At 39.6% G+C, this 27272-nt stretch overlaps 1 protein-coding gene across 1 annotated transcript in view; it reads left to right on the top strand.

The window, feature by feature from the left end:
• Positions 1–5867: 5867 nt before the first annotated feature.
• The window catches only part of dhx15 (DEAH (Asp-Glu-Ala-His) box helicase 15), a 32497-nt gene continuing 11092 nt past the window's right edge, over positions 5868–27272 (top strand). The window contains exons 1-6 of the mRNA XM_008435819.2: positions 5868–6072; positions 8310–8613; positions 9637–9830; positions 11087–11246; positions 12423–12641; positions 19489–19656. Coding sequence (XP_008434041.1) covers positions 6068–6072; positions 8310–8613; positions 9637–9830; positions 11087–11246; positions 12423–12641; positions 19489–19656 — 1050 coding nt within the window. The 5' untranslated portion in view covers positions 5868–6067. The remainder of the gene's footprint in view (positions 6073–8309; positions 8614–9636; positions 9831–11086; positions 11247–12422; positions 12642–19488; positions 19657–27272) is intronic.

The raw sequence follows: 27272 nt of genomic DNA, 5'->3' as shown, positions 1-27272 counted from the left end.
TGCGTCATCTTTTCAAAGAAAAATTTACCTGTAACCATATATGCGAGTAGTAAAGGCATACATGACACATGAAAATATACTGAAGACGAATAACTCACCTTTAAAGAAACTCTGTTTCTTCCAGTGGAAGCTTCCCGCACTTTACTGCGCACCGCTGAGCTGAAGCATTCACTCCAGTGACAAAAATAGTCAAATCCAGTTTACTCARAATAAYGYAGTCTTGTACTTTTCTCAGGCCAAACATGTACATTGCTCACATTACTTGAGTTGAATAAACAATTTAGTGAGACTTGAGTAAAGCATACAAACCTAATTTAAGTAAGAATAAGTATTGCCTTTTACAGTGTTCTAGGCAAGGGCGTAGGAACGAGTCTGTCATTGGGGGCAAGATAAACGGTTGTACGTCACAGACCTGCTGGTCATAACAAGGCATTTTAAAAAAAGGAAAACCTGTTTGAAAGCTTAAAAAATATGAAGGCCACAGTGAAGGCAACGTCATGCTGTAGGGATTGTGTTGGAACTTGAGAGTGACAGTTTGACCTTCCTGTTCTCCTTAATTTTTTAGATTTTTCTTTTAGTTTGACATTATGTAAATGCATTAAAATATGTACTTTTTTTTGCTTTTTAAATTTTTTTACAAGGGTCATCAATAATTGTTCAGAGCACTATAGCTGAGGTCCAAATTGCTCTTCGAAACCCAAAAGCTTAAGTTTTTTTAATAACCATTTAATTTAATTGACTCTTAGCCTTGAGAGGAATATGTTTTCTTCTTTCAATTCTCTCTGATGAATAAATTGCACACTTCATGTAGGACGTCAATTTTATCATGTTTTAAACTTAAACATGCAGTAGAACTTCTTCAAAACAGCAGAAGTTTTCCTGTCAAGAAAAAAGTTGAATCCATAAACACACCCGGGTCGTCTTGTGGCCAAAGTCCAGAGCGCAGTGTGTTTTGGGAAATCAGCAGCGAGTCCCACTCCTACATGCAGGTGACAGCTGGCCTCTCCAGGCAAACGCAGCATCAAACCCAGAATGCATGAACTGCTTATTCTGCAGGAGGCCGCTTGCTATTTTTAATCACCAATATAAAATAGAAGCGAGGAAAAAGAGGGAATTCAGCTTTGGAGTGGGGTGGAGATGAGTGAGGGGGATGGGGGGAGCGGAGCACGAACGCAGCATGGGACCTGTGCCATGCAGCTGATTTGGCAAACTGCACCAAGGCTTTTTTCTTTTTTTTATTTTGTTCCAGCTTTAAGTCCGTCACCCAGATGGGAGCTGAACTAATAAATTTAGATGATAGCAGCTTGCCATTAAATTTCTCCAAAGCAATTGCCTAGTTTTTGATTGTTTGCATGCATATAAATGATAGGAGGAAGCCAGTTAGCTGGAAAATACATTTTTAGCAAACTACATGGTCTGATGCAGTGAATGTGTGATTGTGGATTTTGGCCAAATATCGGCGCTTTTGTCAAGTAAGGTGAACCTACACTGAGGAAAGTAGAATAGTCTGTTATATCTTGCCTGTGGTGTGGAAAATTTCAGCTCATTCAAAATGTATGACAGAATCTGACTAAAATCTTTTTGAAGAATTGCTTCACCTCAGGACAAATGTCAACAGAAGTATCTACCAAGGTATTTCAGTCCATAGATGTTTAGATTATACTTCCTCTGAGAGGTTTGCAAGCACTAATATGCATAAGGGTGTGGCAGAGTTTGAGATTTCCCTCTGATTTAATATAGCTTCTCCTTAATTCGTACTTGTTTGTAATTGGACACGCATACATTTATCCAAATTGATGTTTGGATAAATGTGCCTCAGCAAGTTTCCCTTCATGCAGCCATCAACTAGCCACTGGCGTAATTCAACCACTGTTTTAAAGATAAGCAAACAAAAATGAACACCTGTCTAAAAGAAAGAAATCAAAAACACAAATGATGAGAATAGACGAAGGAATGAACTATCACTACTACTATGCACTGATTTGTGTTGGTTTATAACTTACAATGCAAATAAAATACAATGATGTTTCAAAATGTATACATAAAAAAAAGTCTGAGTGTGAATACTTTTGAAAGGCATTGTGGTTAAAGTGTTGACATAATGTCATATGTTTCTCGTGTATAGTTCAGCTTTGTCACTTTAAAAAATGTCGTCGGGTGCTACCAGTCCCTCAAAACCTACACATCACATCTTTATCGAAAAAAATCCTATTTTTCTGTTTGGCTCTAAAAGGCCTGACTGATGGAGGGCGGCGAGTGTGGCCATTTTTATTTTGGCTCGGTGGTATGTTGTTTTAAGGAGCCAAGTAGTGTGAGGTTTCTTGCCAGACGGCAGACTCGATCGAGAGTTACGGTGCTTCCAACACTCTCGAGTTACAATAGTCTCTTCATTTGGTTGTTGCTAAGATTTATTGAACTTTATTTCTGTTCTCTGAAATACTAAATCTGAACGCATCTTGTAGTAAGTTACTATCCTTACTACTTTGACAACCAGCAGCAGAAAATGCATCCTAAATACTCCGATCAGACCAGTTTAACCCTGAAAGTCTCCTGTGGAAATAGACTGAGGCATCTGTAGCCGGTGTCCCATCACTGATGTCACATCAATAGGTCTTGTTGGCTCTTATCACACTGACCCACCTTCTCCAATCTTAATAGCGATCTGACCGTACGGCACGGACATGCGCTGACCTCCAGCGTGGCCTCTCAGCTTATCGGCCGGCCACAAGCTCTTGCGTCCACCAGCGGACCCCAGCATGGGATGGATGTCCTGCGGCTGCAGTCAGATTTCGTTTTGGCAACAGCAAGTGTGGCAATCGGTCGATTGCGACAAGGAGTAAAGAACCAGAAACACTGAGACAAAAAAATGTGTAATTTATGATAAGTAATATATCTGATTCTTGTGTTTGTTTCCTAAATGCTTGGGTATCTGATGAAGAATATTTTTGAAACTGTAAAAAGTCAGAATCAGAATTTTACTGTCATGTAAAATTCTAAGATGGAATATTCATTCCATCTTATTGCACATACGGATGTATGCAGTGTTGTTGTCCTGCAAAAAGATAAGCCTTCATCCCAGCCTTTTGGAGCCTCTGATGGGTGTCTTCTTCACCAACTGCCCTGTATTTAGCTTCTTCCATTCGCCTCACCTTGTGTGTTTAGAACAAATGTGAGAACTGTAGGCCTGATATGAACAAGACCTGAAGTTAAATATTAAATCATCATCAGCGTCAGAAAAGAAGACAGGAGAGAAAGAAAATCACGAGCGACTAAAATACCGTCAGGAAATAGAAAACGGTTTCTGACGCTCGTCCCCCCGTTGATCAGATTTCCATGTTCTTAACAGATGCAAGCTTTCAAACGGTCAAAAATAGAACAAAATAACACACTTTTAGCTTCACTGTCTGATGTTTTTTTTTCTTCTCTTTTTCGTTTTAAAACTGCAGTTTGCATTCATGTGATTAGTGCCTAATCCATTCGCTTACTGCGAGCTCTGCCTGCCACAGCTATTTCACAGATAATTGCAGATGCATTTAACGGCCTGTGACAAAGAGACAGACTTCCAAGGTGGGAAATTCACAGCATCCTAAAATATCCTGAATATTGGAGCATGATGACTTTGTTGTGACTCTCACTTCTTCTTAATCATCCCCATCAATCTCCCAACAATAGGAAATGAACTGCTTATTCACGTTTATTCAGCCCGTGAGCAGTGTCTGAGCTGTGTAATTATCTGTGTCAATAGCAATGATTGTTTGTTTTGACAGGTTATTCTTCACTTTATAATTTTAGACACTGGAAGTAGGATTTGAAGCTCTTGAAGGCCATGTTTTTAAAAAAATGACATTAAGAAGTTAGTGGAGCTGCTTGAACATATTTATTTTCCAAAAATTCAGCACATGGAAAACATTAAATGTGACAAACTAAGCAGCATCCTTTAATATTACATTCTGTAAATCCTTACTAGTTGCATCAATTGAAAATGTTTAGCTTGCTTTGACTGACTGAAAATATGAATTTTATACATATATTTATTCTTGAAAAATTTTTGAATTCTGAACAATATTTCATATTATGAACAGAATTTGATCATTCACATGGTACTTTTTTCATAGCTTATATGACTAAGGTCTTAGTAGCATAAATGTGACACCATCAGTTATTTATGTACGCTCACCTTGGGCATAAATTATAACTATTTATTTATTTTTTTTTCATTGATTAAACTGAATAATTATTTTTCTTTGGGTTAAATGTTCAGAAAAAATACATCTCCTGTGACTTTTAAAAACAAGTAATGGGCATATTAGAGGCATTTGATCTAATCCATACATGGTCAAAATTGCACATATAGAGAGTCAAACATAGTATGCAAATGTCACCGCTAATATTTAGTTCATCTAATGTGTTCTCTACCTTACATTTAAAGAAACAGCTTGATATATTTATCCAATATATGCAATTGAAACCAGCTGCATGTATTGAGTACTGGTGAGTGCACATGGAGCAGTACTGGGCAGAAGAGAACTTCAGCCAGTAAAAGTTTGAACTGATCAAACTGGAGTGAGACTAAACTTTTCTGTATCTTTAGCTATGTGTGTGTGTGTGTGTGTGTGTGTGTGTGTATGCGTGTGTGTGTGTGTGTGTGTGTGTGTGTGTGTGTGTGCGCGTGCTGATTATGAGCTGCGTCATTCTGACTTCCAGGTGGCCCAAGGCATAAGTGAAGGAAAAGGCTACTCTAGAGCCTTTAGACCAGCAGAGGGCCCACAGAAATGTTTGAATTCTCACTCATTATAAAGATCTCAAAACATTGTTTATTTATTAAGAAATGATCTTTAACCCTTTCCAAACAGTGAATGAAAAACACATATATTTAAATGTGCATTTAAAAATATGTATATTTGGACAACTTGATCAATATGCTAGTTGTAAACACAAAGAAACATCTTAATAGTTTGACTGTTTTTTGTAACAGTCAATAAAGTTTAAGAATCTGTGCTGATTGGGTCCCATTTTTACACACCGTAACTGCCTGCAAAGCTCAGCAAATGTATTGCGTTTGCTTTAAAGAATAACCCCTCAGATTTGGTATATTATTTTAGAGCAAAACTGAGGCAACCAGCTTCTTATGGTATGCCTGAAATGTCTGCAGGACACTAAAATAAGACAACTAAGCATTTTCCAAAATGTATTTACAGCTGATTCAATCTAAACACTCTTTTCCCTTGTTTCTGATTTATTAAATAATGTAAAGTCACTGACATGAAATGGTAAGTGGCCTGTACTTATGAAGTGCTTTATCAATTCCAGAGGACTTGAAAGTGCTTCACACTACATTCTGTTGTGTACCCATTCACGTTGTTGCCAGGTCTGTCTGACAGAAGTGAGGTGACCTCTGAAGTGTTTTGCCCAAGAACACAACAACAGACAGGGAACTCGAACCAGAAACCCATTGGTCACTGGACAAATTCTTACCACTGTTGCCTCCTTCACCCTATGGTCTCTTTAATTGCAATTGGTTGCCCAGATAACTATAAACGATTACAGTATTGCTGTGGGACTCAAAATTAATTCAACTTAATCAGAAGTCATTGTATTCTGCAAAGGCTGTGGTTAGAAGATGTGAATAAAACAACAAATTAAACTTTTATTCAATGGAAAAAATAAACCAGCTCAGAAAATGTTAAAGAGTTGGTTACTGCAGTATTTTTGGTGTGTTTCTGTTGAGATTTAAAAAAAAAATTAATTTACTTTTACAACAAGAAAAAACAACAAATTCTTTCTTTGCTTGGTTCCTTTATTATAAAGACATTTTACGGGGGGCCTAATCCTGCTCGAGGCCTCCTCAAGCCTTGGCTCGCCTCTGCTGACTCCGCTGTAGTCGCAACCCTCCTGCATCATCTGTATCCTCCTCCGCATCCAGCTGCTGTGGAGCATCTGCTTTGACCTAGACTTTCAAAGCAATCATCCCTCATATTGAATTTAAGACGTTCTGGAATTCTTCTACAGTGATTTTCAGAGAGAATAGCAGCTTTCGGGTTTGTTTTCTTGATCATCGGGAATAATTATGAGGTAGGAGTTTCCGGTTGCCGTGTTAGCCGGGGTTTAAGCGTTTGGTCAAACTCTAAATGGATTGATTCGCTATTATTTTGGACAAAAACAAGTCTCAGCATGTGCATACCTCATTTTTTGGCATTAGAGTACGATTATTCTTCAAGTTAAAATATGTATTTTTTTGTTATATGTTCCTCGAGCCTTTTAGCTTAAGCGTTAAACTACTGGGATTGATTGCAGCTTGTTATTGTTGTAAGCTAACACTGTCAGTGTTTCACAGATAAACATGAAGTTACAGCGAGCTGGAACAATTACAGGGTTTAGTATTTCGGGTATATGTCAGGAAGGCGCTCAAGGTAGCTTGCAGTGTTTAGAAAACAGAAAACAGAATAGAAAATACACTAGTGGAGTATTTTGCCAGTAGTGTTAGCATGCTAGGCTAGCTAAAGCCAAAGTAGAAAGGTCATTCTGGAACAGACTTCCCATGTTTTAATAAATGCATGACCCTTTTTTCCTCACAGTGTCCACAGGCACCTGGCTAGATGTCCATTTTTATTTAAGAAGTTCAGAAAAAATGTTAAGTGTTTAGCCATTTTAAAAATATTTTCTGAACAGTGTTTTGCCTCTAAACTGAACTCAGGGTCAAAGTTTTGCTTCACTTTTTAGAGGAAAATATTTTAGGGAAACGCTGCTTTTAGAGAGTATCCATAAGACACATTTCCAATGAGTCTTGGAACAGTTGTGGGATTTTCTTATAGTGTTTTTTTTTTTTTAATATTTGTGCTGATTGGAGAGTGTAACTTTGTTCCAACAGTGTTTCTTCATTATGTGGATACATTCTCATGTTTTAGAATGACCTTCAGTGACCATACCTGATTGAAACTAGAATCGGTTATTCGAAGTGCAAACTGGTTACCATTTGCAGATCTTGTGATGATTTTGTGCTGCACCTTGACTGTAATTTACAAATGGTAGCAATTTGGCCCACCAACACAGATTGATGTTTTAAAAATGTATAGTTTGAGTTTTAGTGATGAATTACATTCTTTGAAGAATGGAAACTGTTTACGACATGCTTTACTTCTATTGTAATGCCATCACTTATAGAGCCACCAAAGGCCCACTGACTAAACTTGGCCAATACAGCAAGTGTCTTTTAATATAAGAGTAACTCATATCCCATTCTTGTTGTGAAGGATAGAAGAAATAACCCCAACAGAATAGAAAAAAACAATCAAACCCACCAATAATATAAAACTGTAATAAAAGGGGCATTTTAGTGAGAAAGTAGTGTTTGACCCTTTTTTATTTTACATCTACAATGACTTACATATTCACCAGGGTAATTTCTCCAAAAATAGTGCATGCAAAGGTTATTTTTGAACAGATAAAAATGACAAACACCATTATTTTTGATGTTTTCCTGGTTCAACACACACGAATTAAGAAATTGATCATTTGCAGGCTCCTGCAGAACTTGAAATGCTGAAGAGGTAATGCAATATTTTTTAAAAGCGTAGAGAATGATCCTTAACAAGGGTCTTTTTACATAGAGGTTGCATGTTCTCCCTGTACATGCTTGGGATCTTTCTGGGTACTCCAGCTTCCTTCTGCTGTCCAAAAACACGACTGTTTGGTCACCCTGCAAGGATAAGTGGGTATGGATGGAGTTATCATGACTTGATAAATGTAAAAAAAAAATTCCCCATCCAGAGAAAAACTGTTACGAACAACAAAAATGTGAATAGCGCGTCAATAACTGACCAATTAATTTGAAGAGGTGAAGGATTTACATTTTAGTTAGAGGTGACCTTTTGCATGCATTGTTTGAACATACCCAATGAGTCTTATCAGCTCTCTTCGGGACAGTTATGGGATTTTTTTTTAGTGTTGTAATATAAAGGCAACACAAAGCACTTAATAGCTTTTTTGACAATGTAAAAGTTTCAAATTTGTGCGCTGAAGCTGATAAATAGGTCTTTTTGTAACAGGAAAAATGCTCCGAGCAATTAGTTTATTCATGACCTTTGCATGCTATACTTGATTAGACATCTATTTGCCAGTGTGAAAAAGAATGTTCAGTAACCTTTTCATAGTATTTTTTACAAAAGAAGAGCTTGACATGGTTAACATTTGTCCACAGGTTTTCTTTTTTTTTTTTTCCCCCTCACCGTTGGCCTAAATAGAAGCTGAAGTGTTTCCTTTCGACTGCGGCGTTTTATTAAATCCTAACTTCATTCTCCTTCCTGTTCAAGGCGCGACAGAGACCGTGATCGTGACAGGAACCGGGATCGGAACCGCAACAGGGGCCGAGACGTGATGTCAGGCGGTGACCCTGTCGCAACGGCCGCAGCCAGTTGGAGTTTCGCGAATCGACCTCCCGTTCAGCAGCAGACGAACCCCTTCACCAACCTGCCCCACACGCCGCGCTACCATGAGATCCTACAGAAGCGGCTGCGGCTTCCGGTCTGGGAGTACAGAGACGTCTTTACGGACATCCTGATGCGGAACCAGTCGTTCGTGCTGGTCGGAGAGACGGGCTCTGGAAAAACCACGCAGGTAGAGACACGGGGGCACGCAAAAATTTTTTGAAATGCAGCACCCATCAGTTGCCCCTCCCGCCCCCGTAAACCAGACTTTTAATGAACTGGCCCAAGTATGTCACAGTAAATTTAGAGCCTGACTCTGGGCGGTTAAAATTGCTTTAATGTTATCATAAAAATATATCGATACCATGAATGATTCATGTATTTTCATTGGGTTGTTTTATGATTTGATTCCCAGTTAGCTAAACTTACCAGTTAAATCTTAAGTGGTTTAAGCAAGCAGCCAGGCTGTGTGTGCGTGTGTGTGTGGTTTTTTTTTCCTTTTTTTTTTCTTTTTTTAAATTTGCAGGAGAAGATTAGAGTAAATCACTGAGTCTCTGCCTCATCCTGAGATGAATATAAACGATCCTGCAAAGTGGAGTGGTTTAAGTGTGTCGATGCGTTCTGCACTGATGATGCTTAAAAATCTGTGCTGTGAATATTTGGGTACGTTTTATGCAGTTTACTGATGCATGAAAGTTGAGGAAATTAACTTTTTTTTTCCCCCCCAAATACAAATACTTACTTAGATAGATTGGAAAAAATAAATTGGATTTATTGCATTCTGTTGATTTGACTTTTTAGGGACCTACCTGCTACTTAAGTCAATACAATTTTAAAACTTATTTATATCTAAAATCCCAATTGTAAAAAAAAACAAAAAACGATTAAGCAAGAAATCAGCATCTAACTGGAATCGCTATGCATTTTCTTGTTGAAAAAGAAAACTTTTAATATTTTGGGCAAAGAATAAAAAAAATTTTTTCATGTAATTTGTAGTTCTCAAAACGAAATTAGAATGGAAAACTGTGAAACTCCCAGTAATGACATTAGAATCTTCCTTTTCAAAGCAATATGTGCATTTAAACCATTGATATATGTATGCAAATAATATATAGATATATATATGAGTGATTTAAACCAATTAACCAAACAGGTGTGCAGTGGTACATTACCCTGTTGATTAACAAAATCAGACTCTTCTCCTGTCCTGCAGATCCCACAGTGGTGTGTCGACATGGTGCGTTCGCTGCAGGGGCCCAGGAGAGCGGTGGCCTGCACCCAGCCCAGGAGGGTGGCGGCAATGAGCGTCGCCCAGAGGGTGTCGGATGAGATGGATGTCGTCCTGGGTCAAGAGGTGGGCTACTCCATCAGGTTTGAGGACTGCAGCTCTGCCAAAACTGTGTTAAAGTAAGTAGTTATTACATAAAAATTTCACCAGGGCATGAAAATATGGCTGCTTTTGATGACGACGACGATTTTTATGGTGACTAACTTATTAAGTAACGGATTGTTCTAAGCTTTAATTATTAGCTGGCTTTGTTTTTAAAATTGGGTGCTTGTTTTGACAAAATATAAAAGTACAAAATATAAAATCTATACTGTCTACGCATTTAAAGACAGCCTGAATGTTCGGATGAGTGCAAAATTAAAGGTAAATCTGGAGACTATCTGTGACTCTAATCTATAATCATAACCCATGTGTAAACTATATTTATTAACTGTTGCTACATTTTATGAATTTGTCTGATCTAAATGTGATTTGTTAACATTATTTACACGACCAAACAATAAGCCCGCACATTAACCCACGCAGTCATCTATCAGACGACGAGTTTGCGTGCCAGTTTAAAAGTTTCCTCCAACATTTCGTTGGAGGAAAACATAACAAGAAAATGTTTCTAATCCCATTCAGTGCATTCAGTCTTAGTTTTTACTATCAGCTCACTGATAGACAACTGAGTGTCTCCTTCTCAGGTACCCTGATATCCTTCTGTCCATTTATCATCACCTAACTGGAGTTAGCCACATTAAACCTTGGGACCTGTGGAAAAACTGTAAAACTTTTAGAACTGAGCTCATTTAAAATTGAAGCAAATGGATTTTCTGCAATACATTTTTTTGTTTTTTGTTTTTGTTAAATTGTAACTTTAACAGAAAAAAGTGAGGATCCAAACTCATGTTTGAGTATGTGCACAAATACACATACCTGTACTGTTGTTATTTTATATATCGTTGTTGAAAAGTTTAATGAATGAAAATACAGTGTTCAAAGGTTAACTTGGAATATTAATGTTAAGATTATTTGCTATGCAGCCCTATATTGATATGTTCATTTTATAAGAGACTGAAATATTTCAGTGTCAAGTGACATCTTGAAATGTGGCCGTCGTTACCCAACCAACTGCTTTTTAAGTGTTTAGTAAAATTAGAGTTGATGTTATCGGTTGTTATTTTTTATTTTATTTTAGAAGTTTAGAAGTCTGTATATTACTTATTCTATCTCTGTGTCTAAGGTAGGGGTAACTATAAATAGGTCTGAAATCTCTCTCTTTTTTTCTTTCTTTATTTTAAGCAGGTTTTATCAGATATTGTAGCCGTAGACGATGATAAAGAATCAGCGTACTGCATAGTTGGTGTTGGCACCGTATCCTCTTCTCGCTCAGGTACATGACAGATGGAATGTTGCTGCGGGAGGCTATGAACGATCCCCTGCTGGAGCGCTATGGTGTCATCATTCTGGACGAGGCCCACGAACGCACATTAGCCACCGACATCCTCATGGGTGTTCTCAAGGAAGTAGTGCGCCAGAGGTCTGACCTCAAGGTAGGAACCGACTCACAGAAATCTCCTGAGTTTTCCCTTTACTCTCTGTTTTATTTTTAGGATGTAATTTCAGGATCAGGTGCTGCAGTTGTTTTTTTTTTTTTTTGCTTTTTTTTTACCACTTGCAGATTTATTTCACAGACGTAACCTTTTGTTTTCCCGCAAATATTATGAGTTTATCTCTCGTAAAACTACATTTCAGCCCTAAATATGACTTCCCCTCCAAGGATGAATTCAGAGAAGGAGAGGATTTATTTCTCGCCTCTGTCCCTTTTTTCTTGTTGCTGCATTTTTCTGACCGAGTCTCCATGTTGTGGAAAGAGAAATGCTGCTGTTAGACTCAGGAACACCCATTTTCTTCTGCACCGCAGTAGCAGCACAGATCGCTCCTAGAATCCCTTTTCAGCCGATCAACCAGGAGGAAAACGGCAACCGTCGGCATCGATGGGACGATCGTAAAGGCAGGCAGAAGTTTTATGGCCTAGCGTGTGCCAGATATAATTTTCATAAAGCAGATGGATAATGACTAGTTGTTTGTCAGAGTGAAATCAAAGGTTAGATTGTTGTTCGCAGACTGTTAAATGAGCTCTAGGTTATTGGGAATGATCATCCACCCACTCCCCTTATCTCCTTCATCCCTATCGCTCACCAAATTTGAAAGTTTAATTTGCCTTGATTAAGAGCAATTAGGATCTCTTGCAGAGCGTAAAGCGAAATGCAGAGACGCTGGCCCCTGAAAATATTAGAGATTGAAAATGGGAGACGTGCTTCCCCATCAGAATCCTAATGCACACAGTCTAATGGCTTGTGTTTAAGAACACCGTGTACCTAGCAACAGGAACAGGGTCTGCCATAGATCTTTGCAGGTCAGTTACTTGGATTGCAATGCCCAAGTGTACATTATGGACTCTGTATTCGGTTTGCGCCAGGGTTCTGTTTTAAAATTAAAATTTGTTGCATCATTCATGCCGCAGAAGGACGCAGACACATTAATCATGACTTTAATTCCACCCTTGTCTGCTTTAGAACTTGTCCTAACGCATAATTGGCAAGACAACGAAAAAACATTTCCTCTTGAATGCTCGGACCCGTGATTGCACAAACTCGTTGCTTTGATTCTTCGCATGGACGCCGTGCGCCTCGCCGACAACCTGCCGCGTTCCGTTTTCTGCTCAGGTCATCGTCATGAGCGCGACGCTGGACGCCGGGAAGTTCCAAGTGTACTTTGACAACTGCCCGCTGTTAACCATCCCTGGACGCACGCACCCCGTGGAGATTTTCTACACACCGGAGCCCGAGCGAGACTACCTGGAGGCGGCCATCCGCACCGTGATCCAGATCCACATGTGCGAGGAAGAAGAGGGCGACGTTCTGGTCTTCCTCACTGGACAGGAGGTACCTCCCGCAGACAATATCGGGGGGGGGGGGGTTTCATTGTTTAGAGGGTTCCTGGAAAATATCCAATATTTTTTTTTGTTAGTGGGTTTTTTATTTTCCAAATCTGGATAAGTATAGAAAAAGATGTCTTATCTATTTTTGTGCTCTTTCTTTCTTCCTTGTCTCTATTTCCCTTTTGGCTCTCTTATATCCTTCCTTATGTTCATCCTGTCTTATATACATCCATTAGTCACTGTCTTCCACCTTCTTTCCTAATGCTTTACCTTCTTTTCTTCCTTCCTTGTGGAAAAAAAAGCTGAATACCTTCTCGCCTCAGTAGCCAGAATAACAATCAATTTTATTTCTTGCACATAGTTTTAGTAAATAATTCAGTGGTCGTATTGGTCACTTCTTTTGTTTCTCTTTGTGACGTTTAGCATCTTGGACCTTGTGCTCTCTGTCAGCTGTGAGCTTCTACTGCAGTGAGGCTCCAACCAACAGGCAGAATATTAAATTTCCATTCAAGCATGAATTCATGACACTGGAAATACATTAGTCCAACAATTACTGCATTCCGGTCCTGAGCAGCATTAATAATGCACGCGCTGATACTGCAATAACAATACACTTACATATTGTGCATTCCCAACACACACCCTCTTTTAGTTCTTAGAGTTTATGCATCATGACATTAAAAAACATAATAATTTTGGTTCCTAAATTTCACCTAAAAGGAAAACTTAACGAGCTACTACTGTGTATGTACAAATAAGTATACTACATGATGTATTTACCTTCTATATGACCTTATCAGCCTCTCACTTTGTTTGATGGGATATTGGCCGTCTCTTTACAAGTTGCTTCAGTTCATTGAGGTTTTATGGGGCATAGTTTATGCACGGCATTAACATTTGCTCTTACAGAGGAAATGGAAGGTTAAATGATCTTAACAAGTTGGATTTCCCCTCTGCAAAACTTATAGTCGTTTAGAAGTTCTTTGAATTTTTAAATGTATGGAGTTCTTTTTCAGCGTGCTGTGTTTTGCAAAAGTATCCTTTCCCCATGACAAAGTTCAGTATTACTTTCTTGGCATTTAATCTGATAAAGAACGATTTAAATTATTAGCTAAATAAAATTAGTTTAAACCCATAGACGTTACATGACCTATTGAAAAAAGACAACTTATCATTTTTTTGATAAATTTCTACCATAAATTTGTTGACATTGTTTTTTAAAGAACCACCATTTTATTTAAATTTACAGGTAAAAAAAAAAAGCTAATGCTAAAAGTGAATACATATGTTTACTTTGAGGTAATGTTGTTATTTGTTCAAACACATTTTCAAAACCGATACATGAAAAAATGATCTTAAACAATATTACTGGTATATTTAGTGTCATTCTGTTGTGGGAATTAAATGCAATTAATCCATGAAAAGAAAAAAGAAAAACTGCTAACACAAGGATTTGTTATAAGTTTAAAAATATTAGTTGTAGTTTCTAGCCAAAATTTAAAGAGCAACTGTGGAAAGTCCAGGGAGCTGCAGGTTGGTGAACATTGTTGTGGCCAATACTGAAATGGCAACATAATGAAGCATAATTATAAAAGGATGGGTGATTTTAAATTTTTTTTTTAGATATTTTACAAATAGAAATCTGAAGTTTGGTGCATTTGTATTCAGAACCCACATACATTGTTGAGCTATTTATTTTCTGCAATTAATTTCAAGTCCTATATATTATTTCTCTACCAGCTTTGCACATCTATAAATGTTTTTTGCCAGTTCTTTGTGACAAATCAGCTATGATTCAGACTTGTTGAATGGAAAGTGTCTTTGAATAGCAAAGAGCAAGTCTTTCCTCATTTTTTCAGTTTGATTCACCTCTGGTGTTTGCATATTCTGACACATTAATGTGCTTTGACGTTAGCCATTATATGAAGCTCTGTCTGTCTGTTTAGAGTTATCTCAAACCTTTTCCAGCTGCTAACAATTTTCTTTTTCTCTCAAAAATTGCCCTGCGTTTTAACTACTTAATGTGCGGATTGTTTAAGCATGAAGCGGGTCGCTAGTGTTCTACCACACAGGCGTGTCCAGATTCATGTTCCTTTTTTAGAACGATATGGACTGTTTAGAAATGTTCTAATTGGTAATACCTTAGAATTAAAAAAGTGTACTTTTACCACTGTGAATCCTAAATGTTAACGGTGTCCATGGAAACTGAAAAAAATAAAAAAATAGGCACATTTGACAAAATATCTCTAATCCTTTGATGAATAAATGACTTGGCTGTCTGTGACTCTGGCTCTTTGGGAATCATCAGGATTTGTGCTGCAAATGTAAAAAAAAGAAGACAAGTGACCCAGATTCCAACCTTCGCACAAATCTCTGAAATTAAGTCATTATTTTTCCCCCTCCTGCAAATGTCGTCCACTGATGTGTAATGGAGGGCAGGGTCCGTGCCCAAAGTGATGAATTTGGTCACAGCTGGGCGGACACACACACGCGCAGAAAAGCACCAACAAATGTCTCAATCTCCTGATCAGTGGAGAGGAGAAGCCTGTCGGATCCAGCAGCGCCTTTTGCTGCCATGATTAGTTTCTCAGCTCTTTGACGGAATGCTGTTGGAGAACATTTAATCAAAAGTGGTTGTATTGGCAAGCGCCGCCGGTGGAGACAGATACACACACTGGACTAAATTTTGGTGTTTAGAGTCGACAAGTTTATTTCATTAAGGCACACTTTAAATCCAAGTGCTTTGCAGAAAAACAAAACGACAGAGGCGCAGAAAATTGCAACAAATCAATAAATATATTAAATGTATACAACATTTAATCACATAAACAGTTAAAAAACAAAAACACTAAGAGACAAAACTAACCGATAAAGTGAACTTTGATCTCTATTGGGCGCTGGAGTAAATAATGTTTTCACGCTTGACTTAAAGGAGCCAACTCTTTTCTCTACATCTACAACGTACTAATGAGATGCAGTTATGCTAACGAAGATGTTTTAGGGTGTACTTAGTTTGTGCACACGTGATAGTCTAGTAGACTTGATTTGATGCGGGACCAAAGTTGCAGAATTGTCATATTAGAGCAGCCAATTCCTCCCCGGGTCTATTTTTAGAAACTCGAGGAGCCACCAGTAAACCCACGTTGGCCACTCAAACGATGTCATGTTGCTCTGACTTCCCCCTCAGTCGCATTTTCCCGCCGGTTGTTTATTACCAGTAATTATCTGGCATTTGACACCAGCTTGGCTGTTGTAGAACACCTACGTCAGTATTAATTTGTCAAACCAAGATCGATATGCGGCTTGTTGCAAACAAGATCAAGTCATTGGGCGGCGTAGTGTTTGAAGTGGTCTCCTTTGAGGATTGGTAATTGATTTTAGAATAAGTGGTATCCCAGCTGAAACATTGATCGTCCCTCCCGTGACTGACTAGGAAAAAGTCTAAGATATGTGCAGCCAAAGTGTTAAAGATTTTCTCCTTTTTTTTTTTTTGTGGTTAGATGTAATTTGTTGATTTATATTCCACAACCCCATGCTGTGTAAAGCCCAGGCATAACAGAGAGCGCTCCCATGGTGAGTTCATTATCACCCTCTCCTAATTGGGTTAAAGAAGTTAATGTGTTGTAGGTCTGGCAGAGATGGCTGTTCAAAGGGTGCAGCAGTGTGCCCCTCAAGCGCTTCTTAACCTCTTCAGTCTCCCAGCAACTTTGATGTAGACTAATGATTTGGAGGCAGATCCATGGCGAAGCCATAGATTCTTTTTATCTGACTGTTGAATTTATATCAGAGGGGAAGCGAGCGCAAACGGCCACGTAGCTCTCTCCGCCGCAGCTTTTCTGAGAGATATTTGGCTTCCCACAAACAAACAGAACTGAAGCGCCAGCTACAAATGAGAAAGTTGAAACTTATCACAGCTGTCGAGAGCAGATAAGTCCTAATATTTAAGCTTCCCCCTCAGCAGCTAACATAAAAAAAAAAAAAAAAAAGGATTTGTGGGGGTTAGGGGCGGGGGTGTTGTTTGCTTGTCAAGGAGGGTGCCCAAATGTGTTGGTACTTTAGCTTGGCTAGTTAGATTCTGGCTTCCGGGGTCACAGGCAGAGCTGGTGGACGGATTCCCAACGCTGGACAAATGTTTATGCACGTGCACACACGCGTACATGCACGCACACACACACACACACACACACACTTTGTCTTCAAATCCCTACAGGACAGACAGCCAGCTTGCTTCCAGCGCTTTGGCAAAGAGGTTATTTATTTATTTTTTTTCCGTAGCAGCTGCTGCATCCAGAAGCTTGATAGGCTATTAATACTGAGGCTAATTTTACCGATCCATTCAGATTTAGCGTTTTCCACGTGTCAGCGTGTTGATTAAGAGGCACATGGCCATCGGAGAGGCCTGACTTGATTTGATGAACAAGAGGACAAACCGGGCTAATAACCTATTTGCAGTCCTGATGGGGGGGGGGGAGAAAATCCAGGCTTCTGCAGGGTATTAAAAAGTCTAACATTTAATCTCCTCAACATTAGGCCCTAAAAAGTCTTAAATATATCCAGATTTGTTGTAGGATGTTTTAAATTATATGTTACATTAGCTCCATCATAGATCCATCATCGCTTTTCTTTTCTTTTTTAATCTTCTGGCAACACTCGTTTCTTCCATTTGTTGTAGTTCTGATTGAGCAATTAAGAGTGTTGTTATGCTATGACAAAACTACAAAACCCACAATGTTAACAGCCTTCAAACAGGCCCGATGGAAGTAATTTATTCCTTTATGATCCTAAACATTCGGTTTTCCCTGCAAACATTTGCATGTTGCATGTATTCAGCGCCTTTAACTGGATTATTGTAAATTTTTGACAAAATAAAAAAAATATATAAAAAATAATTTTTTCTGTTGTAATAGCAGATGAACTAAAAGGTTTGTCATGAAAACAAGGAGTTCAATAAATGGCTAAAACTTGTTATTAATGACAAGTTTACTGAACATTACTGTTCAGTAAACAGTCATGTTTACTGTTTACTGAACAGTAAACATCACTGGCACTGAAGATACGTAAAACTTTTTAATATACCTTGGACTTCTTTGCATTTTGTCACAAACTTCAATATTTGTCATTGGGTTCTTACTTTATTTTTGCAATTAAAACTCTGTAGTTCCTTTCGTATTTAGACCACCAACATTTTTGACCAGTCTTCTTTAGGATGGTGATTGTCTGAACTTGGTCTAGGATATTATTTCATTTGAATATTCCAAAACAATGCATTGTAGCAACAAGGTAGCATCGTTGCTCTGCCTGTGTCTTTAGGCTCTTTGCCCTGCTGAGCGGTGAATCTATGTCCCCATCTTCAGTCTTCTGCAGCCTCTCAAGAGGTTTGTCATCTTCTTATCAACTCTGACCGACTTCACTGGTCCTGCTGATGAAAAGCGTTCCCACACCATGATGGTGCCACCACTATGTTGCTTGTTGCCAATAATGACTTTTCTCTGAATAGTCTTTCACGACGGGCTCGACTCGCCTGCCATTTTAAACGTCTTACGTCTTTGTGGGTTTGCAGTTGTGGAACAACTTCAATTTGTTTTGAACAAAGTTTAAATTATATAAATGACTATACTAATTATGAAAACAGTTGGCTGCCCCGTGGGCTGAATAAAAATTTGTCACATAGATTTTAGCTCGTAACAAATCACTTTTTTTTCAAAAGTGATTTGAAAAAATAAAATAAAATAAAATCTTGAAGTGAACTTGTCAAACTTGAAAAAGTTTGAGAGGTACTATATCATAGCATTATCCTTAAACGAGTTTAGGAACAGGATGTTGATGAACATTTTGTAAGGCAGAAATGTCACCTTTTTTTTTTTGGCTGGATCTTTGGTACGCCGTGAAACCGCTGTTCTTTCTAGTACTTGTTCTGAGGCATAAATTTTCAGACTTGTTACTCTGAGTGCCTTCATTGCAACTCTTTGAGAAGCTGCTGCAGTGCTCCCGTGGGCCTGTAGGTGGTGCAACAGCATAAGCAGCAAGGTGTCACGCAGAGGAGCTGCAGCACGTTGAAGATGAAATGATTGTTGTTTGGAACATAATGAAACGGTTCCTAACTGGGACTACTAGCTTAAAAAAAAAAGAAAAACGACTAAATGTGTTGACAGCTTTGTTTTATGCTGCAAACTGTCCAGAACTTTGAACAGTTGTTAAAAGATGGAATTGTCTGTGTGTTACAATAGAATGAAAGCAAAATGAATCAATCTTTATGTTGTTAGGCAAAAGGCTTTGTGGAATATTTATAATGTATTTTTCCTATTACATTAATATGCCGTTAGAGAATAGGCTCCAATTTCGCATTTCCTATCCTCATTCCTGGCGCTGCTCACGGCTTCTGTCTGCCAACCCACCGGCTCTTGAACGTTCAGCTCCACTAAACTGATCTGCCATGATTTGCCGCTGGTTATGCATCAATGCTGCAGTCTCATATCACATTCCCCTCTACAATACTGCGCTGTGGAATAATGAACCCCGTTTGAGTGTGTCTGGCTCGGCGCGTTTGTGCCTTCCGAGCGTGCTCGTCTGTGTTTTCCGTGATTGCTGCATTTGACAACAGAGCCACAGGGAGCTCAGCAAAGCATGCTGCAGTCCAAGTTTAATTTCCTCCATCAGATGGAACGATAGTTAGAACAAATGTACTGTAGCAGGGAACCACGGTTTCCCCGGCTCCCCGTCTTATTTCTTCCCCCCTTCTGTCGCGTCCGCCCACTTCCATTGTTAATCCAGGTGTTGCTCAGAACCTGCCTGGTTTTGTGTCCGCGTACACTGGAGGTTCAGGGAACAATTGTGGTCCTTTCATCTTTCAGGAAATCGACGAAGCCTGCAAGCGAATCAAGCGTGAGGTCGACAACCTGGGGCCCCAAGTCGGCGATATGAAAATCATCCCCCTGTACTCCACGCTGCCGCCGCAGCAGCAACAGAGGATCTTTGAGCCGCCTCCGCCAAACAAGCCAAGCGGCGCTATTGGAAGAAAGGTAAGGCTGGTTGGTACAAAATCGCTTGCAGGAAGCAAGCGAGGGAGAGAGTAAGGGGAGGCCAGATGGGGGAATATAAGAGAGAAAAAAGGTGGAAAGTTTTTTTTTTTTACTCCCCTCTCTTCCTTTTTTCCTCAGCTTTAGCGCAGAACTGACTCACACAACATATGCTGCTTTTGTAAGCATGTGATTCTGTGCTCTAAATTATATCTGGAGTATTACTCACGCCCTGTGAGCTCGGGTGGGGGGTTGAGGGAGTGCTCCATTCCTAGCGTTTTATCCCTACACTCAAAAGTGCGCAAAAAACTCTGCAAAGGTATGTCGCGTATCTCGTTCTTTCTCATTTTATCTCACGCTCTCATTGATACAGACACGAAAGAGCTCCTCCGTTTTCGTGTGCCAGTTTCTATTCAGATGGGCTCATCGCCATAGTAGCATCTCCAGCTGCACTGTCACACTGTTGGCTTGGGATCTGAGAGAATACAAGACCATCACCAGTGCCAGCGAATGAGCAAACACTCAACCCCAACAGCTGATGGAGGAAGGACGGTGTTGATGAATGAGTCATCGCTACAACCCTGCTAATTGAGCCAGATCAGACTGAAATGAGCAGCGAAAGTATTTATGCGCTGTCGAAGTCGAGCGCATTGTGATACGTCAGAAAACACTCGACTCGGACCGGGTGGAGCGACTTTTTAGAGTCACCAAATTGCCGTTGGATTTTGTGACGGTCGAAAAACGAACGCTGCCCCATGCAGGTCCGCTGTCAGACCTTTTGTAGCTGAGAAAGAAAGTTTGTCTTTATCTTCTAGCGTGTGAGGTTTTGCCTGGTTTTGTTTGCAAAACAGCTCAAACACAGCCAAACTGGATGGAGAACACTTGTGAGCATCCCGTTTATGACTTGACGTAGATTCAGAAGTGGAATTAGGTGTAATGCATGACAATACTTTGATCTGCAGGATTCCACTGTAGCTCTTGCTACTTGTTTAGCATGACTTTCCGTCTGCGAGGTGACGCTCTAGCCGTTCTACAACAAGTTTTCTTCTGAGGTTTCCCTTTGTTTAGCTTCATCCATCTTCCAATCAACTGGTAATTTTACTAAGATATGCAGTCTAAAGTTTTCCACTACACTGATCTAACCAGAGCAACTTCTTTTTATGAACTTCTTCTGGCTTTCTGTCAGCAATCGCTTTCTTCTTTATATTTTTCCAGAGAATTCTGCAATGTTTCTTTTTTTTTTCATGATGTTGTGATGATTATTGAGCACAGTTCAAACTATGATGGTCTGAAATGTGCCTGTGAGACGTTCAAAGTTTGTGCTGCTGATTTATTACCTAACCTCTTCTTTAAACTTCTCCTTAAATTTATCTCTGACCGTCTTGCTGTATTTTTCTGATGCTGTTCGTTCACTGATGTTCTCTAACAAACCTCTGAGGGCCTCAAATAAGATCAGGATTTACACTGAGATTAGGTCACACACAGGTCAACTCTCTTTAATTAGGCAACTTTAAAAAGTCAATTGCATTAAAAGGAGTTAACTGGGCTGAATGTAAATCCTCACCACATTTTTCTTCTTCTTTTTTTTGTTTTGATAAGACATAACGGACAGTTGGATAGGAGATATAAGGCGTACACAAACAGTAAGCAAAAACCTTGGTATATATGTACTTTGGTTAAAGTCATGGCTCGGTACATTAGTGGTTTGTTCAAATTTGTTTGAAGAGAAACTTCTAAAAAATGCACACTGCAGTAGCACGATACCAGACTGTAGTTTGACTTTTTGTTTAAAATAAGGGCTCAACAGGTATGGTGGATGGTACAGTTAGCAAACAGGTAGCAGCTGGATTTGAACTTTAGCAGGTTTTTGTTCAGCATCATGGATGTTTATATTCAACTTGACATTGTTTCAGATGAGTACCATATTTTCCGCACTATAAGGCACACCTAAAAATCTTCTATTTCCTCAAAAGCCGACAGTGCGCCTTGTAATCCGGTGCACCTTATATATGGACCAATATTGAGCCACAACAGGTCTAGCAACTACGGTAAGCAGCCGCTGACTTCATTTTCGCCCGTAGAAGAAGAAGCACGCTGTGCATGCTGGGATAGTTGTCAGAACGCTGGTTTGTTAATAAAGTTTGACTGACCTATCTACCTACCGACCGTCTAGAATCAGGTCGTCTGCAGGTCATTTAGCACCACGTTCTCCACGAACATGCTGTGCGCGAATGGAGATGACCTTCTCCATTCAGTCCGACCGGAGTCGGACTGTTTTGTTGATATTCACTTTAGTGCAGCTCCATCTAGTGGATGCATAACGTAACTCCAGCCTCTCCTGCAGCGTCTATTCTATGCGCCTTATAATTCGGTGTTCCATATATATGAAAAAAGTTTTAAAATAGGCCATTCATTGAAGGTGTTCCTTATAATCTGGTGCGCCTTATAGTGCGGAAAATACGGTAAATCGGTTACACAGAGCAAGCTGCATGCTCTGCTGCTTTAAAACGTTATGGTGACAAGTTTTGGTTCAGTTCACCTTTTCTTTTTCCAATGTAGCTGCTGTAGCCTTAATTTTCCCAAACAGCGGAGTTGTTTAGTGAGAGGTGGGAGTCCTCTCACTTTTTTACTTTTTAAAGTTGAGGTACAACACGTTGCATTGAACACTTAGTCCTACATAAACATGCCTCACTTTAGCATCCCCCAACATGAGCCGGAGAGAGTTGATCGGTATGTACATCTAGATTAATATTCCTAAAGGAGACATTATGATTGTTTAGTGGCTGTGAGTCTTTTTAACAGCACTTAAGATGTTACTTTATGTTAAATATCATTCCACATTGCAATAAACCCCAAATGTTTGTGTGAGGATGAACTGAAATACAGTAAATAAAGTCAAGTAGTCTGAAGTTTATGCCCAGCAACCAGTTTAAACTTCAGAAGGGTACAGTTTGTCTCTCTTTTCTTTTTTTTTCCCCCCAGCCTCAATTTGTCAGGGTCTCGTTGAATTGGCGAGGTGGCATCTAAAGTTGCCGTCCTTGAAGTAAATGTGCTTCTCTTCAGTGACTGACTGAGCAACTCATCAAGTGAAAAATGTAGAGATGTCATCCAAGCCAGCCCAAGAGGAAGTAGTGAAAAAGAATTAAGGTTCGCCGCATCTGCTGCTACGCATGCTAACGACTGCATTAGGCACCCCTCAATTAACATAAAGCACCGGCTCGTCATTGCTCCATTTCTCTTGGAAAGCTACTCGTCTTCCATTTTTGAACAGTTTAATCATCTTAAAGCAAGGCAGGAGTTGACTAATCACTAACAGCAGCCGTAATCTCACTTAGCGCTCCAAAATCTGAAATATATTCTCTAATAAATGGGCCGCAGTTGGTTTTAGGAGTTTTGTCTCATCGGTGACATCTTCTAAGCCCTCCGCCTGATGTTACTTAAGATGCTGCCGCGTATCCGTTTCATTGGGCTTCAAATGCGAGCGCATCACGGTGTTCTCCTTCCCTTCGTCGGCGGAAAGGCTTTATTTGTCAACACGGCTGTGCTTCCCAGCAGGGAACGTGAAAAATGGCCCATTTTAGCTATAGAGCATGCTCTCCTGCAGGTAATAACCCAGAAATAACATGCAGAGATGATGCTCTAATGATATTACTGATGAAGAAGCCCGGATTATCCAGTGCAGCAACAGACTGGAAGGAGCCAGTCTGCGTTCAGCGTAATGGCCCCAGCCCGGATAATCCTTCAGAATCAATGCAGTCAATGAGGCCACCCATACGATCATGAAATGTGAGAGGGTGTCATGTGCGGCATCTGCTGGAGCACCCACTGTGACCCAATACTCCAGACAGAGGCAGCCTCCGCTAGTCCATTTCTTTTTTTTTTCTTTCTTTGTAGACAGACGTTGAAGCATTCCTAGCTCTTTGATTCCTTAGGAGGGTGATGGGTGCCGGCACGGAGCATCCTTCACAGGACTCCTGCTACAGTAAAGCAAAATGAGTTCATATATGAAGCACATTCGGAGCCTGATAGACGGTGCAAAACTGGATAAAGACATAACAGGAAGGTTTGTTTGAAGCAGGCAGTGGTTGGTGTGACATTCTCACAGTGTGAGAACTACGAAGGTTTAAGACAAAAACCCATTACCTTGATCCGGCTCGACAACTGCGGTTTCATTTGTCCGTGTAGTTTGTCTTTAAAGTCAAAAGTTTAAAACTGGGACTTAGACTTCACACCCAAATAGAGCGAGTTCTGTTTGCAAGGAGACTTCAGTTCCTGTGGGATTTGCTAATTTGTTTTAATTTTTGATGATCAAACACTCAGGGAACGTGCTATTAAATAAATATTGAACGGCTACGTGTGTGCCTGAAGCTTAATGAGATTCAAACTGTCAGAGGCGTTAATTATTAGTTTATACCTGCAACTGCCGTATTGGAGAGAGAATTCAAGGCTGCCTGGCGACCTCACAGGGACGACCTTGATTTATTTGAGACTGAGAACCTGAGCAATCTGACTTCTGAGTACAAAAGTGAAGAAACAATAAGACAGCCTTATCTTGTTTGTTTTAAAATACTTCCAAGCAGTTCATTTGATCTTTTTTTTTTGTAAGAATGAGTAAAACATCCATTGACTGGGTCTGTGAAGCAACAGGTGGGAGAGGGGGAGGCCTATATTACTATGCTTCATACAGCTTTAGAAAATCACTCAGCACCATCAGCAAGTTCTCTGGTAATGATAATAATTTTATTTATAGCATCTTTAAAGGATTTTTCAAACAAAAATCAAAACTGGTCTCTCTTGTAAATGAGATCTTGGATCTCAATGAGGCAGTCTGTATAAATAAAGATAAATAAAAAAAACATTTTCTAAATACTGTTTATTGTTTTTTATTAAACTCAGACCTCAGCAAAAATAAAAAAGAAGAAATAAATAATAAACCCCTTTACACAGTAAGACAGTTATGGCAAGGTGATATTAGCTGGTTAATTAGTGCTGAGGTAGCCAGACATGTTCAAATTTGGTCTCTGTAGTTTTTAAACAGTGTTACCTAACTTATAACAATGCGTTCTTTTGTTTGTTTGTTTACATAATGTCTATGTTTTTACACAGCTGGAAATATTTCCAAAAAGCAGATTTGTAGAAATCTTTTTTTAGACGCTTTTCCTGATGTCTCATTAGAAGGACTTTAAACCACAGCAGTGATACAACTTACAATTGAAGCGATTTCGAAGCCTTGGTACAACTTTAAAATGGAAATCGGCCCATTCCTTGCTTCAACGTTGTGTTTCTGTGGGTCACTTTGAAAAAAATAAATAAATAAATGGTTCCGCTAAAGCCATAAAACTCGACCAAAGTAAATGATCTACCTTTGAACTGAGCAGCTAATGTATTACTTAGTAGATAGTCTTTATGATTTATAGTTATTAAATGTGATAATTTGTCAGGGGGATGCGTTCACATCTCGACAGCCAAGAATTATGCATATAACGGCCAATTTTTATAAGTTTCCGCCCAGCGTTTATTTCCACCTCTTCATTTTCCGCCTTGAATACTAAGGGGGAATGCGCCGTTCGACAGGTGAATTACTCGAGGTCAGAGGCAGAATGATAGGGGGGGAAAGGCTGTCTCTGGCATTAATAACTAAACAGTCAGGCATTCTCAGGCTGCAGAGAAATCCTCACTTAAAAGGTGGGATTTAAAAATCTCCAAGGCTCTCGGCTTGAAGACAGCTGAAGAGGCACGGCTACAAAGGAAGTGTGTCAAGTGTGCAAAATTGGTTCTGTGGACGTGTATCAGCAAAGACTACATTTGATGTTTGGTTCTGCGCTCGCCGTTTTATGATGAGGACTACCAAGAAAGCGGACGGAAGCCGTCAAACGTCCGCTTGGGTAATTTTGTGGTTTGTTTACGTTTCGGTTGCATGTTAGACGACTAAAATCGGCAACATTGTTTTTAATAAGCAGCGGCACCGACGCCAGGGCGTCTTGTTAAAAAATTGAAGATTTAATCGAGTTTCCTAACCCAGACGGTCTCCGGGGTTATTTATGAAGAAGATTCCCCAGCAGCATCAAAGTTTGCGTGAGAGCAGCAGAAACTGTCTCATCTTCCTCGTCTTCTCCCTCTTCCCCCCTGTTTGCATGCATCCCAACAGCTAACAGACTCCGGGTGATGTGACTCATTGGATAATTTTGCTTTGATTCAACTGTCATTTCCCATGCACGTCTTTGCTATAAGGGACGATTGTAGATTTGAAACCGCTACGTGGAACTGGTTCACAATTTTCCCACCGGTCATGTTCTTGGAACCCCAGCAGCTTTTCATCACACTGCTGCTTTTCCTTTCTTGTTCTCCTTCTCGCAACGAATACACAGCAGTAAAAAGATATTGACTGAGCAGATTTCCTTCACAGCAAAAACATCCAACGTGCCACTGTTTACCACAGTTGTGGTTTCTTCTCTTAACATTAAAGCAGCAAAGCACCCTGTCTGGGTTGTGTTGTGTTTTTTTTAAAGGAAGAAAGCATTTTGATGCAGCTCTGTCTTGTTTATTTTTAATACAACATTATCAAATGCAGTTGTAAGATTTTAGATGTTAGAGTTAGGTTTATGGCATTCATTAACGACAAGCAAAATGATGAAATAATTAGTAATGGATACTGATGAGTCCAGAACCCCTCCATCCATCCAAACATCTGAACACTGGCCTCGATGGAAACACCCACCATAAATTAATGTCAACCTCAACATTTATACCTTAAAATGGATTAAACATTATTTGCAAACACTGGATTTGAGTAAATATGGCAAGAAGAACTTGCGCTGAAGTATGAAAGTATCTATCTGTGTCTTTGTATTGATCTTCTTTACGCCGTTCATTCCTTGCTTCTCACTACCTTCTGTTGGAATTTTTGCAGGTTTTGTATTTAAGGCCGGAGCTCAATTGTCAAAGTTATTTAACGCCAGCTGATGCAACGATTAGCTTCTCATTTCTCAGCAGCCATGTTGAGAGACACATCCTGTGGTCACCGAAAAGACGTCGATGCGTTTAAGAAGGATCAATTCATTGGCATCAAGCAGAGAAAACAATGCAGAAACCACTAAACTTGGGTCGAGAACTCGCCAGCGCATTATTACTGGGAGGATAGCGGGAAACCATTGACTTTCAGGAAGAAATGCAGTCGGAAATAAAACCCTGAATCACTGTGATCGGCGATCGCTTAAACGTTTGGTGACATCAAATCGAAGGAAAACAAACAGCGTAACTCAGGGCTGTGTGCAGACATGAAAGTCAGAACATTTTCACACCACAATGTGAAGGGACCTCGAGTGATTGCAACTGAACAGCTGTGCACCCTTAAGAAATCCACTATTCAGTGGCTAACCAGAGAAAACGGTTTCAATTTGTAAGGGAACATAAAGATTGGACTTGTGGAAGAAGGTCATGTGGTCTGATGAGTCCAGATTTACAACTTTTAAACTTTAAAGCCTTTTAAAGTTTAAAGGCTTTAAACTTTAAAAGGCTTTAATTAAATAAATATTGAATTATTTTTTTTTCTGACAGCTGAATAGATTACTTTACTACCTGAAGAAGAGGAAATACGGCAAGTCATGTCGTCATTGCAA

The sequence above is a fragment of the Poecilia reticulata genome, linkage group LG18, assembly GCF_000633615.1.
Source record: "Poecilia reticulata strain Guanapo linkage group LG18, Guppy_female_1.0+MT, whole genome shotgun sequence".
Classification (NCBI taxonomy): Eukaryota; Metazoa; Chordata; class Actinopteri; order Cyprinodontiformes; family Poeciliidae; genus Poecilia; species Poecilia reticulata.
Note: the sequence above shows the minus strand (reverse complement) of the source record. Positions and strands in the feature narration are given on the sequence as shown.